This window comes from Acanthochromis polyacanthus, chromosome 12 (assembly GCF_021347895.1).
Source record: "Acanthochromis polyacanthus isolate Apoly-LR-REF ecotype Palm Island chromosome 12, KAUST_Apoly_ChrSc, whole genome shotgun sequence".
Lineage (NCBI taxonomy): Eukaryota > Metazoa > Chordata > Actinopteri > Pomacentridae > Acanthochromis > Acanthochromis polyacanthus.
In genome coordinates, this window is record NC_067124.1 from 40,094,614 (window position 1) to 40,113,297 (window position 18,684).

The window sequence follows — 18,684 nt, forward strand, 5'->3', positions numbered from 1 at the left end:
AAACAAGACACAAAAAGACAAAAAACACTTAACAAAATGACAAAAACAAGACGCAAACAGACAAAAACAAGACAGAAAATGACAAAAACGAGACAGGAAATGACAAAAACAGGACAGGAAATGACAAAAACGAGACAGGAAATGACAAAAACAGGATAGGAAATGACAAAAACGAAAAACAAAATGATAAAAACAAGACACAAAAAGACAAAAACGAGACAGGAAATGACAAAAAAAGGACAGGAAATGACAAAAACGAGACAGGAAATGACAAAAACAGGACAGGAAATGACAAAAACGAATAACAAAATGATAAAAACAAGACACAAAAAGACAAAAACGAGACAGGAAAAGACAAAAAAAGGACTGGAAATGACAAAAACGAGACAAAAAAGACAAAAATGAGACGCAAAAAGACAAAAACAAGACAGGAAATGACAAAAACAAGACGCCGAAAGACAAAACGAGACGCAAAAAGAAAAAAACGAGACAGGAAATGACAAAAACAAGACAGAAAATGACAAAAACAAGACCGGAAATGACAAAAACGAGATGCAAAAAGACAAAAACAAGACACAAACAGACAAAAACGAGACGCAAAATGACAAAAACGAGATGCAAAAAGACAAAAACAAGACAGGAAATGACAAAAACGAGGCGAAAAAAGACAAAAACAAGACAAGAAATGACAAAAACAAGACGTAAAAAGAAAAAACGAAACGGAAAAAGACGAAAATGAGACAGGAAATGACAAAAACGAGACGCAAAAAGACAAAAATGAGACAGGAAATGACAAAAACGAGACGCAAAAACACAAAACAAGACAGGAAATGACAAAAACAAGTTAGGAAATGACAAAAACAAGACAGGAAATGACAAAAACAAGACAGGAAATGGCAAAACAAGACAGGAAATGACAAAAACGAGACAGAAAATGACAAAAACAAGACAGGAAATGACAAAAACGAGACAGGAAATGACAAAACAAGACAGGAAATGACAAAATCGAGACAGAAAATGACAAAAACAGGACAGGAAATGACAAAAACGAGACAGAAAATGACAAAAAAAGAGATGCAAAAAGACAAAAACAAGACAGAAAATGACAAAAACAGAATGCAAAAAGACAAAAACGAGACGCAAAAAGACAAAAATGAGACAGGAAATGAGAAAAACGAGACGCCAAAAGACAAATACGAGACAGAAAATGACAAAAAAAGAGATGCAAAAAGACAAAAACAAGACAGGAAATGACAAAACAAGACAGGAAATGACAAAAACAAGACAGAAAATGACAAAAACAAGACAGAAAATGACAAAAAAAGAGATGCAAAAAGACAAAAACAAGACAGGAAATGACAAAACAAGACAGGAAATGACAAAAACGAGACAGAAAATGACAAAAACAAGACGCCAAAAGACAAATACGAGACAGAAAATGACAAAAAAAGAGATGCAAAAAGACAAAAACAAGACAGGAAATGACAAAACAAGACAGGAAATGACAAAAACAAGACAGAAAATGACAAAAAAAGAGATGCAAAAAGACAAAAACAAGACAGGAAATGACAAAACAAGACAGGAAATGACAAAAACGAGACAGAAAATGACAAAAACAAGACAGAAAATGACAAAAACAAGACAGGAAATGACAAAAACGAGACAGGAAATGACAAAACAAGACAGGAAATGACAAAATCGAGACAGAAAATGACAAAAACAGGACAGGAAATGACAAAAACGAGACAGAAAATGACAAAAAAAAGAGATGCAAAAAGACAAAAACAAGACAGGAAATGACAAAAACAGGATGCAAAAAGACAAAAATGAGATGCAAAAAGACAAAAATGAGACAGGAAATGACAAAAACGAGACGCCAAAAGACAAATACGAGACAGAAAATGACAAAAAAAGAGACGCAAAAAGACAAAAACAACACAGGAAATGACAAAACAAGACAGGAAATGACAAAAACAAGACAGAAAATGACAAAAAAAGAGATGCAAAAAGACAAAAACAAGACAGGAAATGACAAAACAAGACAGGAAATGACAAAAACGAGACGCAAAAAGACAAAAACAAGACAGGAAATGACAAAACAAGACAGGAAATGACAAAAACAAGACAGAAAATGACAAAAAAGAGACGCAAAAAGACAAAAACAAGACAGGAAATGACAAAAACAGGACGCAAAAAGACAAAAACGAGACGCAAAAAGACAAAAAATGAAACAGGAATTGACAAAAACGAGACGCAAAAGAAAAAAACGAAACGCAAAAAGACAAAAATGAGACAGGAAATGACAAAACAAAACGCAAAAAGACAAAAATGTGACAGGAAATGACAAAAACAAAACGCAAAAAGACAAAAATGTGACAGGAAATGACAAAAACGAGACGCTAAAAGATAAAAAGAATAACAAAATGATAAAAGCAAGGCAGAAAATGACAAAAACAAGAAATAAAACGACAGATTTTTTTCAACAAAGGAAGATGAAAGTTAAAAGTTGTTTTACTCCTGATTTGTGAAGTTTAAACAATTCAGCAGAACAATAACAAACATAAAACAAAAATGGAGCTCAATCAGGTCATCTGCTGCAGACGCCTCCTACTGGATCAGAAGTTTGTTTCTGTAAATATCAGCGTCTCCTCATTCCTGTCCGCACGTCCTGCGGTGGAAAGGTTGCTGCTGTTTACCTGTTTAGCATGTTTAGCTTGTTAGCATGCAGCTCAAACACGCGTGTGAGCACGATGAGAGCTTCACGGACTCACATCTTCTCCTCCCTGTAATGAATTCTGTCCGTGAAGTTTAAACAGCAAAACAGAACAAACATCCACGCAATAACAGGCAGTGAAACAGAAAACGACAAAAAACAAGACACAAAATGAAAGAAACGAGACAGAAAATTACAGAAAGGAGCCACAAAATGACAAAAACAAGACAGAAGATGACAGAAACGAAAGAGAAAATGACAAAAACAAGACACAAAACAACACAAACAAGACACAAAACAAAAACAAGACACAAAATGACAAAAAGGGGACACAAAATGACGGAAACACGCAAAACAATACAAACAAGACATAAAATGACAACAATGAGACACCAAATGAGAAAAACAAAACCTAAAACAACAAAAATGAGACACAAAATGACAAAACTGAGATGCAAAAAGATAAGGACAAGTTACAAAACGACAAAAACGAGACAAAATGACAAAAACAAGACACAAGACGTCAAAAATAAGCTAAAGGACAATGAGAGCTTCCCAGTTTCAAATCTTGTCCTCCTTATAATGAATTCTGTCCGTGAGGTTTAAGCAACAGAACAAACCAAACTACGGATGCAGATTTCCTCCGTCTGAGCCTCATCGGTCGGCTCTGATCAGCAGAAACTCAGAGGTGCTCAGGTGGCCGAGGCTTTGAGGCCCAGAGAGTGGATTATGTTGGGTCAGCTCCGGCCAGATCAAAGCTAAAAGTCTGACGAGAAGCGAGAAAAAAACCTCACCACGCACACAGAAACACACAGAAACACACACATAGAAACATACAGAAACACACAGAAACACACACATAGAAACATACAGAAACACACAGAAACACACACATAGAAACACACAGAAACACACAGAAACACACACATAGAAACATACAGAAACACACACACTTAGAAACACACAGAAACACACAGAAACACACACATAGAAACATACAGAAACACACACACATAGAAACACACAGAAACACACAGAAACACACACACATAGAAACACACAGAAACACACACACATAGAAACACACACGCATCGAAACACACAGAAACACACAGAAACACACACACATAGAAACACACAGAAACACACACACATAGAAACACATAGAAACACACAGAAACACACACACAGAAACACACACACAGAAACACACACACAGAAACACACAGAAACACACACACAGAAACACATAGAAACACACAGAAACACATAGAAACACACAGGAACACATAGAAACACACACACATAGAAACACACAGAAACACATAGAAACACACAGAAACACACACATAGAAACACACAGAAACACACAGAAACACACACACAGACACACTGTGGCCGGCAGAGGACCGGCTGTCAGAATGCCAAAGAAACTCCTCTTTGAGCTCCTCCATAAATTTCCTTTGAAGGAGTTCTGACTGAGTAATAGCTGGTATGAAACATAAAAAATAAATAAAAACACACACTGAGCACAAACCTCCTTATTTACAGTCCTGGTCCACATTTATCTCTGGATAAAATGAAGATTAAACAGCAAAACAAAAAACTATCACTGCAAATATTCACCAAAAGGATGAAGCTCTGGTTCCTCCTGTTTGGCTCCTGATGTCATGATTTTTGTCCATAAAGTTTAAACAGCACAACAAATTATATATATATGAAATATATATACCAGGCTTTGCAAAAGTTCTGTTAAACTTGTTGAGACATTCACGAAAATGAACACGAAGATTTTTTGCTGCAATGAGATCAAACTTTTGGGTGGCCACTTTTCTGATTCATATCATCATGAACACATATATTGAAATATTTGGAAAATAAAAAATGATCTTATTGCACCAAAATAAGCTCATTTTGCTTGCAATTTGCAAGTGTACCAGAACTTTTGCAAAGCCAGGTATATTGCTGCTGTCAAACGATTAAAATGTTCAGTCAGATTAATCACTAGGTTGCTGTGGATTAATTTCGATTAATCACAATTAACTATCATTAATCTTTACACTTTATTAATCGCGTTTCTCATTTACATACATACATACATGTATCTCATTTCCATTTCTCACTGGGACGGCCAACGTGCTGTTTAGCGTGTTCCATGTGGAGTTGTTCGGTTCTACCGGATCAACTGTCCATTTGCGTGACGGCAAGTCTACGTGGACAAACTGGCCGAAATGCGTTGTCAGAGATGTTTTGGTGATTTAGAGTCATTCTGCCCTGTGGTGTGTTAAATGCATTAAAATTTTCAGTCAGATTAATCATGATGATGGATTATCCTCATTAACACGTTAATGTTGACAACCCTACATACACACCCCCTGTCAAAAGTTTTAGGACAGGTTCTAATGTATTTGAATGACAAAGTGTCCTAAAACTTTTGACAGGGGGTGTATATATAGTCATTTTGTTTATTTTTTGTCGTTTTGCGTCTAGTTTTTTTCATTTAGAGTTTTGTTTTTTTGTCATTTTCTCCATTTTTTGTCATTTTGTGTTTAGTTTTAATTGTCTTGTTTCTGTCGTTTTGTCTCATTTTTATCTTTTTGTCATTTCGTATCTTGTTTTTGTCATTTTATGTCTTGTTTTTTTTGTTTTGTGTCTAGTTTTACGTCTCGTTTCTGTTATTTTGTCTTGTTTTTGTCCTTGTGTCCTGTTTTGTTGTTTTGTTTTTGTCGCTTTGTGTTTTGTTTCTGTCGTTTTGTTTGTCGTTTCTGCCGGTTTCTGTCTTGTTTTTGTCATTTTCTGTCGTTTTGTGTCTTGTTTTTGAATAATAGCTTGCAATAAAAACACTGTCACAGGATAGAAAGGAATAAAACGCTCTCACGCTCACAAACGCACAAACCTTCTTCTTTCCAGTCGTGACAGAAAAGGAAAGGAAACACAGCACCAACGGCGTTAATTAAAGAGAATCATATTTTATGAAGCAATTCTCAGGAAGTAAGTGCAGCACTGACCCTCCAGCCCCACCCCAGACAGACAATGTCAAATAAACGAACACATTTAAATCAGGGCATAGACCAGACCAGTCTGGGCTCGGAGCAACATCACCCGCCTAGCAACCCGCCTAGCAACCCGGAAGTAAGCCTGTGGAGTCGGCAGGGTTACCGCAGCGCCTCACACTGGTTCCTGTGGGCCGCCGCCGCCGCCCTGGTGGTGGAGGAGGAGCAGACCAGGACCTGACGAGGGCCACGTGTGGCACTCCTGTAATTTCCTTGATATAATTCACGGCCGATTCTCAGCCAATGAGGACCCTGTTTGAATTCTGGAGCGGCACACGTGTTGGCTCCCAGGTCACGGGCCAATCAGGAGAGAGGATGGTGGACGCCGGACTGGACCGGACTGGACCGGACTGGACCGGACCGGATCAGACTGGACCGGCTCGGAAAAGATCGGACAAATCATGAGGTGAAGTGTGACGAATGACAGCGACCAGAATTCACAAAAGAAGCTCTGAAGGAATGAGCTGTTTTGTGTCATTTCTATCATTTTGTATCTCATTTTTGTCATTTTATGTCTTGTTTTTGTCATTTTGTGTCTCATTTTTGTTATTATTTCTCTATTTTGTCATTTTGTGTCTAGTTTTTGTCATTATTTCTCATTTTTGTCGTTTTGTGTCTATTTTTTTCGCTTTGTGTCTCATTTTTGTCATTTTATGTCTCATTTTTGTCATTTTGTCTCTTTTGGTCGTTTCCTCTCGTCATTTTATGTCTTGTTTTTTTGGTGTTTTGTGTTTCGTTTTTGTCATTTTGTGTCTTGTTTTTGTCATTTTGTGTCTCGTTTTTGTCATTGTTTCTTATTTTTGTCATTTTGTGTCTAGTTTTTGTCTTTTTGTGTCTCATTTTTGTTGTTTTGTCTTGTTTCTGTCATTTTGTGTCTCGTTTTTGTCATTATTTCTCATTTTTGTTGTTTGTCTGTTTTGGTCGTTTCCTCTCGTCATTTTATATCTTGCTTTTTTGGTGTTTTCTGTCTCGTTTTTGTCATTTCGTGTCTCGTTTTTGTCATTTTATGTGTTGTTTTTAGTGTTTTCTGTCTCGTTTTTGTTGCTTTGTGCCTCATTTTTGTTGTTTTGTGTCTCGCTTCTGTCGTTTTGGGCCTAGTATTTGTCAAAAGACGCTCTGAAGAAATGTTTGAGGCGATCGGGCGGCTGGAGGCGATGCTCAGCGAGGTCTAGCGGAGGATGAGGATCATTGCCTGAGTGATGTGAGCGTGTTAAATATGCATGCGCTGCAAAGTGTGTGTGTGTGTGTGTGTTCTTCAGAAATAGCAGCAGATGAAAAACAAGCAGAGGAAGAAGCTCCACAGAGTCATGCTGCAGCGGTTCATGCAATACTGTGTCATGCTCCTCTGCACACGGATTTAACCCTCTGAACCCCAAAACTGACGCTTTTCTTTTTGGAAAAATCTCCATTTATCAGCCAGAAACTGTAAAAGAAGAGAGAATCATCAGATGTTCAGCTTTCCTTGAACTAATTGTGTTTGTGATGGAAAAAATACTCAAAGTTTTTCTACACGTCTCATTAAAAAACAAGAAGAGACGGAGCGTTTATCTGCAAGAAGTCACATTCGGTCAAATCTACCATCATGTTTTAAACGTTCAGATGGCTGCTGATGATTCTAACTAGAAAATTCACCAGTTCTCATTAAAAAACTGACTTTTTGCACCAGATTCTGTAAAAAAAAAAAGGAAAAATTCTCCAACTGACACCGACTATTTATCTGTCAATAATCAAATTAAGTAGAATTTTTTTTTAAATCGTCATATTTAGAGCTTTGAGTCGGTTGCTGTGCTGTTATATCTCCAGAATATCAGTTCAAAATTGTGATAGCTCATCAAAATCACTTTATTCTACACGTCTCGTTAAAAAGAATCTGAGTTTTTGCACCAGATTCTAATAAAAAGACTAAATAAATTCTACAACCGAGACTGACAATTAAGCTGCCAATAATCAAATTAGGTAAAATTTGAAAAAAAATAATCTGATTTTGGAAACTCCACTTTCATTTTGTCCGTACTGTGACATTTCTGAGTTCTTTCTCCTTCTTGTTCTGTTTCCACGGAGCTGCAGGACTTTTATTGAAGTGAAAGATGAACGTCGGTGAAGAAAAATGAGAGTTCAGAGGGTTCACGTCAGGAGGGCAGCCGACTGGTTTCACGCCGTCAACATGCAGAGCAGACTGATGATTTAACCCTCATGTCGTCCTGCAGGTCAAAACTGAACCGGTTTAAAGTTTGAAAATCTGGAAAGAAATATCTGTTTTCACAGTGAAACTTCTGATGTCCACATTTTCAACATTTTTAGGAAATTTTTGAACATTTTTTGGTGGAGAAAAAAAATGCTAAAAATGTTTCTTAAGCACATTCACAAAAAAATAGATTTTTTGGAAGGTTTTTGCTCATTTTTTGAAAATATTTACAAGACTTTTCTTGCCAAATTTAGGGATTTTTTTTAAATAAAACTTTTAAGGGAAACTTAAGGAATTATTGGAATTTTATTCCTGAAGGTTTTGCAAATTTTCAGAAATTTGGGGATTTTTTTTGCTGAATTTTTAGAGTTTTTTCAGAAATTAACTCGTTTTGAAGTTTGAAAATGTGGGGAAAAAATACATATTTTCACAGCGAAACTTCTGATGTCCAAATTTTTGACATATTATTAAAAGAAATATTAAAAATGTTTCTTTAGAACATTCACAAAAAAATAGATTTGTTGTGAATGTTCTTTAAGAAAATATTAGTAGTTTTACTGATATATATGTAATCACTTTAGATATTTTTAGGATTTTTTTTTTTGGAAGAATTTTACTCATTTTTGGAAAATATTTACAAGAACTTTCTTGCCAAATTTGTGGGATTGTTTTTTAAATAAAACTTTTAAGGATTTTTTGGAATTTTCTTCCTGAAGGTTTTGCAAATTTCCGGAAATTTGGGGAATTTTTTTGCTGAATTTTTGGAATTTTTCAGACAAGGAAACTATATTTCTTGGTGCCCATAAATGAGGACAACAGGGGGGATAATGATGGATGCAGGACCAACACCGAGCCGAGCCGAGCCAGTCCGGTCCAGACGGGTTCAGACCGCCGTGCTGCCCCTCGGCGGTTCTGTCCGACGTCCCGGTCATTGAGGTCGGCGCTGAGCGGAGGGCAGCTGCAGCGCTCTGACCAGAGACATTATGCTATATTACCCAGCAGGCACCAGGTGGTGGCGGTGCGGAGGACACCATGGCAACGCCATGAGAACGCCATAGCAACTGCGCCCCCACTTGCTCGCTGGTGGTGGTGTGGTGCAGCCCAGACTTGCTACAGTGGTGTGGTCGTCAGATACACACTTCAGTCACATCAGTAAGAGTAACATTGTTCATTAATTATTTCATCAATCAGTTAATTGATCATCATCAACAATCAGTCAAAAGGAGCAAGAACACAGTATCTACTGGTCTCTGTTTTTTGCTAAGTGAGAGACAGACAGAGGGATGAGCTGATTGTGGAGGAAAAAGGACAGAAAGAAAGTGATCAAAGGAGGAAAGCAAAGGTCAATGGATGGAGTAATTAAGAGAGAGATGCGATCGGCGTGGAGGTTTTTAGAGGAGGAGAGGTGGAGGATGTTGGTCGCCTCTTAATGAGAAACCAGGAGGAAGGAAAGGAGAGCAGCAGACGGAGTGATGTGAGAAAGTGATGTTAGGTAGTACTAGAGGAGTGACAGACTGGTAGCTAGAGTAGATACAGATGAATAGAGAGTTTAGACTTTTACTTGTCTTTTTTGTCACAGGCACTAATGTCTTCACAGTCATATAGGAGGAATCAAAATTCAAAAATGATTTCAGTGTCTAGAATCGCTACAAAGCTAAAACATTTAAAACTATTTCATCTAACACTTCCTCCAAATATACCAAACTTAACTAATATATATATACCTGTGTGTATATATATGTATATATTTATTTGTACATATATATTTCTTCATAGATAAATGATAGAATTCAAATGAATACAATAAAATATCTCAGTTAAATCACAGTATAACATGGTACATTCTCAAAAACATAGTATATTTTAATATATTCTTTTTTCTCAGCAAGAAAATCAAAAATAACAAAAAATAAATAAAATAAGCCAGAGGGTTTTTTTCTTTTCTTTTTAAGAGTCACTTCTGTTCATGCAGTCACAGACTTAAGTATTAGCGCCTCGATAGAAATCAATAATGCTCAGTGACACACCAGGTTTAAGCCCTGTTGATTGGTTGAAAGTAATCTGTGTTCTACTACAGGTGAAGCAGTCGAACTGTTGCCGTGGTTTCCGCTGTCGGGGTGCAGAGTAGAGCGAGCTCTGGTCCTGGGTCCTAAGCGTTTCAGCTACACTAAACAAACCCTCCCAACCACAAACCTCTGAGATTTTTCATTCAGCTAAACATGCAATGACTGCGGGGGGGGCGGGCCGAGGCGGGGCAAAATCTCTAGAAACAAAGACTTTTTAAAAACTGCCCCCCGCGTAGAAAAAAAGCAATCCATGTGCAGATAAAAGGTACAGTCTGGAGTTAAAAAGAAGGTCGACTAACCCTTCGATCTGTGACGACATGCACAAACACGGCCCCGTCCGCCCGTCCGTCCGTCCGTCCATCCGTCCATCCATCCGTCCGTCCATCCGTCCGTCCACAGAGCTATAGAGTCTAAGAGTGGGTGTTTCTTGTTGCTACATCATGTCAAAGCTACATTCACCTACGACAGAAGAAGAGCTGGGCTGTGGCTGGTCTTAGTGTGAGAGACGCTGCCGGCTTCATGGAAACACAGTTCACACAGTTAGATGGCTTTTGGCACGGCTCGCCACAAATCACCGAGCCGGGATTCATCCCGTCCGACCAAATTAGATGAAAGCTCTCCGCTTGCCGGTGATGAAGAAAGCAACACACCTTTTCCTACAGATACCAGTCTACTTCCCACAGTTATCCACAATTCTTTTAGCTTTGGTTTTTTGCTACTGTCTGCCAGACTTTTCATTTCTTTATGCAACTGTTTGCCAGACCTCTTGACTCAACCACCTTCTGTTCTTTGTTGTCTGACCTTCTGTTCACCCTGGTGCCTCTTTCTGTTTTGTTTGTGTTCCTATGTAGCCGCTGAGGGGTGACCACGGACATTTAGAGCTTCTGTTAGCAAGCCGCTAACTTCGGCGAGAAGCTACTTGTGACTTTGCATGTTGTGTGTTTAGAGGCACCGGTTTTATTTAGTTAATTATGCGCACTCAGCACTCGTTTGTGTAAGTTTCTGTTGTTTGTGGTGGGTGTTGCTGTTGTGTTCAGGTTTGGCTAAGAAGTTTAGTTGCTTTGTTTGTGTGTAGCTAGTTTAAGAACTCTGTTAGCCGTCTTTTGGTTTAATTTGGCAGCATCCACCAGCCCTCTTTTCTTTGTTGTATCGCTGTTCTTTTGTGTTAATTTGTCACTGAGCAATAAATTGCTTTACCTAAACTCACTACATCTGATTATTAGACCCGAGCAGTTGTTGATTGCTGCTGTCTGCCAGACATCTCATCTCTTACTTTTTGCAGCCTACCCAGACCTCTTGATTCAACCACCTTCTGTTCTTTATTGTCTTGCCTTCTGTTCATCCTGGTGCCTCTGTGTTTTGCTTGTGTTCCTATGTAGCCGCTGAGGGGTGATTACACACATTTCGAGCTGCTGTTTCGGTGAGGAGCTGTCAGTCCTCGTAAAGACTGGTAGCTTCTGTTAGCAGCCCGCTAACTTTGGTGATAATCTACTTGTGACTCGAGTCTTTGCATGTTGTGTGTTAAATGTGTGTGTTTTGAGACACCAGTTTTATTCAGTTAATTATGCGCACTCAGCACTCGTTTGTATTTGTTTCTGTTGTTTGTGGTGGGTGTTGCTGTTGTGTTTAGGTTTGACTAAGGAGTTTAGTTGTTCTGTTTGTGTTCTGCGAGTTTACAAACTCTGTTAGCCTTTGTATGGTTTAGCAGCATCCAAAAGCTCTCTTTTCTTTGTAGTATCGCTGGGCTTTTGTTTTAATTTGTCACTGAACAATAAATTGCTTTCCCTAAACTAACTACAGCTGGATATTAGACCCTAGCGGTTGGGTCGTATTACTCTCTGTTACTGATTAGCACCCAAATTAACCACTCTTCACCCCTCCCTACCCTCTGACCATCCCTATAAATTGTGGACTCCAACAAACACCCCACTACAGCAAACTTCCAAGGACAAAGAGTGAAATTTCTTCAACACCGGTGAGGAAACGACATCAGACTCCGATCAAGGCGCTTTTTTAAAAATCTCTTTCCTTATTTTTTTGCACAGATGCAGAAAAGGTGCGCCGGCCGTCGCATCCCTGTCACATTGAAGGTGGGAATATTGCTCAGAGTCAAACAGTCATCTGATAATCTGGATAACGGGACTTTATCGCCGACTAAAGACTCAGCTGTTGTGTGTGTGCACCTCGAAGCGTTCACAGTATGTTGCTCAGTCAGTCTTATTTGCAAAAGAAAAGAGGAAAAAATAAGCAGATAACTTCCGCCGAGCTAGCGTGATTGTGCATTTACAGCTGAGGAATACAATGAAGGAATTGTGCTTCGTATAATCCATCATCTACAAACTCTGCACGGGTACAATACAGCAGCGACACGGAGCCACGTCCTTGGAGGGCTCCTGCGATGCACCGCGCTCGATTATTCCGGGGAATAAATCCTGACTGGCCACTTTTTATAAAGGTAATAAAGCTCAACCCGCTGCTCTGCATCGCGGAGCCACAATGATTAAACTAACCAGAAGCCTTTTGCACAACTGTGTCTGGAGCTTATTTGAATATTATGCAGCCATCTAGTGCCAATTACAGATATTGCACCAATCATCCCCCCACCCCTTGATCCACTTGCATGAGGGTGAATTATGCTAAGATGGGATTTTTTTTTTATCTGTGAAAGCAAATTACTCGAGAACCGTCATGCTTAAATCATGCTTAAAAGCTCTTAAGTGGAAATTTGGCACTGCTGTTGAGTCGTTCCCACTTCCAACACGAGCCACATCCAGCTTCCTCTTTATTAAAACACTAACACAGTCAGAGAAGTATACTGATAGAATAAAAAAGAGGGGACAGGTGGAGGAGAAAAAGTCCGAATACGAAAGAAAAGAAAAGACAGACGTGAAAGGAAAAAATCTGCTACATGTCTTTTTTGTTCTTAGTGTAATTTTTCTCTTTTTAAAGTTCAGTTTTGATTGAGTTCTGGTCGGACCGGAGGCGACAAGCTCCGACGGGGCAGAGCAGGAGCGTTTCTGGTTCACTCTGATTGGTTAAAAGGGTTTTTCTAGTAAAACATGACATCACGTAGATGGTCCTGGGGTAGAGCTAGGTGGGTCTGATGGCGTCATGAGGTCAAACGGGCGGCACTGCCCGGCAAGCGACGGCCAGGCAGGCAGTGCACGAGAGAGAGAGGTGACTGCATTGCTTTTCGACTGATTTACAAAAGGGAAGAAGAGCGACGAGTCTCTCCGAGAAGCAGTCCGCCGGTCCGGGTCAGAGCCAAGAGCCAACAGCCAATGAGGACAGGGAGCCAGACTCTAGTGACCAATCACTGGCATCTTTTTGGGAGAAGGTGGGACCCTCCTTATCCCACGAGGTGAGTTCAAAGCCAGAGGGAGGGAGACGTTCGGAGCATCATCAGTGTGTGTGTGTGTGTGTGTGTGTGTGTGTGTGTGTGTGTGTGTGTGTGCAAACATGACATCATTACTCACAGGTTGGAGACTACTGTTATCCACAGTTGTGACTCGGGGAGGGGAGGAGAACCGAAGATGACATCACAAAGCTCATCTCTGAGCAGAGGAGAAGTTCTGGGGCCGTCGTCCCCGGCGACGCAGCCTCGCCTTCGCTCTCGTCGTCGTGGGAGCCGTCCAGACGGACGTAGCTCACCCTGGTGTGGCGTCTCACCGTCGCCCTCACGAGGACGCGTACGATGGACCGGGAGGCGGCAGCGTTGCTCTCACACAGAGCGCCGACGGAGCTGCCGTCCACATCAGTTCCCGAGGTGATGGTGTCCAGTTGATCCCCGATGGTCGCCGCGGCGTCGTCGTCTCCGTCTCCCGCTGCCACGGCGCCGTGGGTCTCAATCGCAATGGTGCTCGCTCCCACGTCTCCCTCTCTCCTGTCCCCCTGTCATACCTCGCTCTCCAGGCTGGAGAAGTGGGCTGACCCTCGACGGGAGCACAGGCTCTTGGCTTTGAGAGGCAGGTGGGGCGAGTAGAACCTCCGTGGCTGTGGCACTGAGCGCAGTCTCTGGTACTGGAGCTTGGCGCTGGCGGAGGCCTGAGCCTGACCCGCCATCCCGACCCCTGCTGGTGGCGACATGGAGGACGAGGAGGGCGGAGGCGGAATGGGCATCGGGAGGGAGGTGGGAGACATGGAGGGCTGCTGGGGCGGCGACGGCGAGGGCTGAGGCGGGTGGTCTGCGGGCTGTGTGCTGAGGCTGAGGTTAGACTGGCTGCCTGATTTGGCCTGATCTGGTTTGGGGGGCAGAGGCTTGGGTCGGGAGCCCCCGCTGAAGCTGTGGCAGTGGGGGAGCAGCTCCTCCTGGCTGTGGGACAGCGCCGTGGCTCCTCTCTTGGAGTGGGAGGCGTGGGAGCGGCTGTGGGAGTGGGGGTACGGGTGGGGCTGGGGGTAAAGGCTGCAGGAGCACATGGTGGCCCGTCCTGCTTCGTCCCCTCGATCCCGGCTCCGGCCCTTGCTCTTCCCTCCGCCGCTCTTCCACTTCTTCTCTCCCTTCACGGGAATCTTGTCCATGGACCAGTATCTCCGGGGCGGAGGGAAGGCAGCCGGGGGCGGCGGCCACTGTGAGCCCAGGCCTCCGCTTCCACCCCCGGACCCCCAGCCGATGCCAGGCCCCGACCCCCAGAAATCACTACCGATCCAGCCCTCCGCCCGAGTCCCCAGCAGCGAGTCGTCTCGACTGTTGATGCTGCCCCCTTTCTCCCTGGAGGGGTAAGTGCCGAAGAACCAGCCTCCCCCGATGCCGCCGCTGCTGCCTCCCTCGCCGCCCTCCCAGTACCTCTCAAACCGACCAAACTCCCCCGATGAACCGTCGTCCGAGTAGCTGTCCTCTGCTCTGGCCCTGTCCCTCTCTGACTCTGAAACTGCCCCCCTACCTGCCCTCCTACCCCTGTCCTCCGCCCGCTCCCTCACCCTATCTCTCTCCTCCTCCTCCTCCTCGTCATCGTCGTCGTCGTCCTCGGAGTCCCACTCGGGGAAGGACAGCCCTTCTCTCGTCTGTGCTTTCTCTTTCTCGTAATGCATCAGCAGAGGACGCCGCTCTCCGAGTCGGCCGCTGTCCTCCCGGTCCATCCCTCCGCTCCGCCGCCGCTTGGAGCTGGGGAGGAGAGGATGGAGGGAGGTGGGAGGAGTGTTGTCTCCTCGCCCGTTCACCCAGAACTTGACGGACGCTGGGAGCTTGTTCAGGTTGGGGTAGCGCTTGCTGGGTGTTCGGTGTCTGGAGTGGGAGGATTTGGGTCGCCTCTCCCTGCTCCTGCTGCTGTCCTCCTCCTCCCGGTCGTTACCCTCCTCTGCTCCTTCCCTCCTGCCTCTATCGCCATCCCATGAATCCCGACCCTTGTCCCCGAATGTGCCCCGATACTGGGCAGAAAACGAGGAGTAGTCCTGCATCCCTCCTTCCCTGTCCCCTTCGGCCTCCCCTTCCCTCTCTGCCTCGACGTCTCCCTCCTCTGGCTCTGAACGTTTCCCTCCGGTCGATTTCTTTCTCTTCTTTGTCTTCAGCGCCTTCTTCTTCTTCTTTTTCACCTTCCTGCGCTTCCTCTCCCTCTCGCGCTCCCTCTCCCTCTCCTCCCTCTTTTTCCTCTTTTTGTTCTTTTTCTTCTTCTTCTTCTCCTTCTCCTTCTCTTTCCTCCTCTTCTTCTCCCTCTTCTGCCTCTCGGATTCTCCCCCTGGTCCACCCCTCTCCCTCTCGCTCCAGCTCGCCCACCACTCCTGGAGCTGCGACAGTTGGCTGCCTCCCCTCTCCCTCTCCCGCTCCCTCTCCCGGTCTCCCCAGGAGGTGCGAGGTTTCCTGGGTGGGATGGGAGGTGGCAGGCGGCCGTGGCTGAGGGATCGAGGCCGGATGATGGAGCGCTCCCTCTCCCTCCCCCGGCCCAGCAGGAGGCTGGACTCCTCCGTCAGCTGGTCGTCGTCGTCGTCATCCTCGCCGTCGATGCCGCCGGTCCGGTCCCTGGTGCTCCTGGAGGAGCTGTAGGAGTAGGTGGGGGAGGAGGAGCGGGACGAGGAGGCGGAGGAGGAGGTGGAGGTGGACGAGGTGGTCGAGGACGAGGATGAGGACGTGTAGTGCAGGGACACGGAGGGGGAGGGCGGGGTGTAGGAGGGGCTGAGGGGCACCGGGACCGGGAGGGAGAGCGGGGGAGACAGGGGGCGGGGCCTCCTGCCTCCTCCCTCCCTCACCCCCCCGTCTCGCGCTCCCCCCCTCCGGCCCAGCGGCAGGATGTTCTCGTACAGCGGCCCGCCGGGCTCTTTGGGCTTCTTGGGCCGGCGCTTCCTCCAGAAGGATGAGGGGAGAGGGGGAGAGGGGTGTGGCAGCGGGGGTGTAGGGGGCAGAGGGGCCTGGCTCTTAGGAGGCAGTCTGGGCGTGCCCAGAGGTTTAGCAGCCCCCTTCCCCGGACCTCCGCTGCCACCTCCCACCACCCTCTTCCCCACCCCGTGGTCCATGCCCTTCTCTGAGTAGAAGGCCACACTAGCTGGAGGGGGCTGGGGGTGGCCCCTTGGCATAGTCTTGGGGGTCTGGGACCCTGCCTGCTGCTCCATGCAGGGCCCCAGTCCCTCAGGGTCAATGGGACCATAGTACCTCTTGTAGCCGTCTAGTCCCCCACCCCCTCCAGCAGTCGAAGCCCAGTTTGGAGGGACTTTCTGAGCAAAGGGTCCCATGTCAGCGATGCCCCCCCTCACGGCCATTGGGTTGGTGGCCGTGGCCGACTTCGGAAGCCTCCAGCGATCCACCACGGCCAGCCGGCGGTCCGGCCGGGGCAGGAAGGTGGAGCAGGGGAGGGGCGCGCCGGCAATGGGGGTGTTGGAGGGACCCAGTGCTGTCCCAGAATGCACCACGGTGGGAGGAGAGCCCGGCAGAGGCGTCTTGTAGACGGGCTGCGGCTGCTGCGGCTGTGGCTGCTGTTGCGCCATGGCGATGGCTGGGTTGGTCATCGTCGTGGAGACCACGTGCGGCTGCGACGGCACCGTGACCATGGCGGCGTGGTGATGCGACGGCAGAGATTTAGCTCCGCCCGGTGCCGTCTCATCCTCGAAGCTACAGCAGCTGTACATGCCCTGAAACAGAAAACAACACGGGGCTTAGCGATAGAAACAAGAACATGAAATAACAGTCGCTTACAAAATAAAAACATTCATAAAATCAGTGTTCAAGTATTTTTGTGTCTTTTTGTGGCCAATTTGTACTTTTTAACCTTTATTAAATGTCATTTTATGGTAATTTTTTGTCTTTTTATGGTAACGGAGTGTATTTTTGTAGTAACTTTGTATATTTTTATGGTAATTAAGTCTATTTTTGTGGTCATTTTTTGTCTTTTTATGGTAATTTTGTGTCTTTTTATGGTAATTGAGTGTCATTTCATGGTAATTTTGTGTCTTTTTATGGTAATTGTGTGTCTTTTTATGATAATTGAGTGTCTTTTTGAGGTGATTTTGTGTCTCTTTATAGTAATTGTGTGTCTCTTTATGGATAGTTTAAGATCTGAAGCATGTTTCTGACAGAGAAACGCGCGTCTTTTAGACGAGGATGCAGGAAGTCGTACAGGAGCATGATTTCAGATGTAAGGTCATACATGTGCAGATGAAACCGGCTGTTTACTCCTGTTTGGACACGAGTTCTGCAGCAGGAAATAATGGCTGATAATAAACCGTAAATCCAAACAGCTTCCAGTTTTCAAAAGAAATGCAAGATTGCTGTTTCCAGATAAACACGCTCCACTATTTATAGAAGCCTTGTTTGGTTAATAAAAACCGCATAAATTACATGTGAAGCTGCGATGATCACGGTTTAGTTTCCGTCAAGGTCGGAGGATTTCCAGGATGTGAGCGGAATCGAGTTTCAGTTAATCTGCAGAATTGACCGAGTGGAATTGAATTGACCCGGGATTTTCTGACGCTGGCTAACAGATGAAAAAATAACGGGTTTCTAAGGTGGAAGTTAAAACATCGGCGGCCCTGAAAGCCTCCAGATTAACTCCGTTCCAGTTGTTCAGTCATCAGGGCTGGATGACGCTGAAACAGGACGGCAAATTCTGGAATAAAAATGAAATATTTAGACGATTAGAAGCAACCAAAAGCTACAGAACACATCAGAGTCTGGAGGTTTTCTTTAAAATATCACTAGAGGACAAACATTTGGTAGAAAGAGAACAGTATTAACATCTGTATTACTGAATGTTTTAACAGAAATCATCCATAATATGTGATTTACAACTAGATTTCTGCTCAGTTTACAGTTTTTAGTTGAACTTTAGGAGGTTAATCTCTGCTGAGACGTCTGGCAGCTATTGAGGCACAAAAGAAACTAAAATCAGACTCTGGTGTCTCATTTTTGGCATTTTGCGTCTCATTTTGTTATGATTCTCATTATTGTCGTGTTGTTTCTCGTTTTGGTAATTTTGTGTCTTTTTATGATAATTTTGTGTCTTTTATGGTAATTGAGTGTATTTTTTATGGTAATCAAGTGTATTTTTTGTAATTTTGTGCAATTATGTGGTATTTGAATGTATTTTTGTGGTGATTTTGTGTCTCTTATGTTGACTGAGTGCATTTTTTTGGTAATTTTGTGTATTTTGGTGGTAATTGAGTGTAATTTTGTTCTGATTTTGTGTCTTTTATGGTAATCGAGTGCATTTTTTGTAATTTTGCGTATTTTTGTGGTATTTGAAT

The 18,684-nt window shown here is 43.8% G+C and overlaps 1 protein-coding gene across 1 annotated transcript in view; it reads right to left on the minus strand.

Annotated features, from left to right (window-relative positions):
* Positions 1–5,662: 5,662 nt before the first annotated feature.
* LOC110954951 (glutamate receptor ionotropic, NMDA 2D) overlaps positions 5,663–18,684 on the minus strand; it is a 108,557-nt gene continuing 95,535 nt past the window's right edge. The window contains 1 exon segment of the mRNA XM_051957386.1: positions 5,663–17,073. Within this exon segment, the coding sequence (XP_051813346.1) occupies positions 13,912–17,073 (3,162 nt within the window). The 3' untranslated portion in view covers positions 5,663–13,911.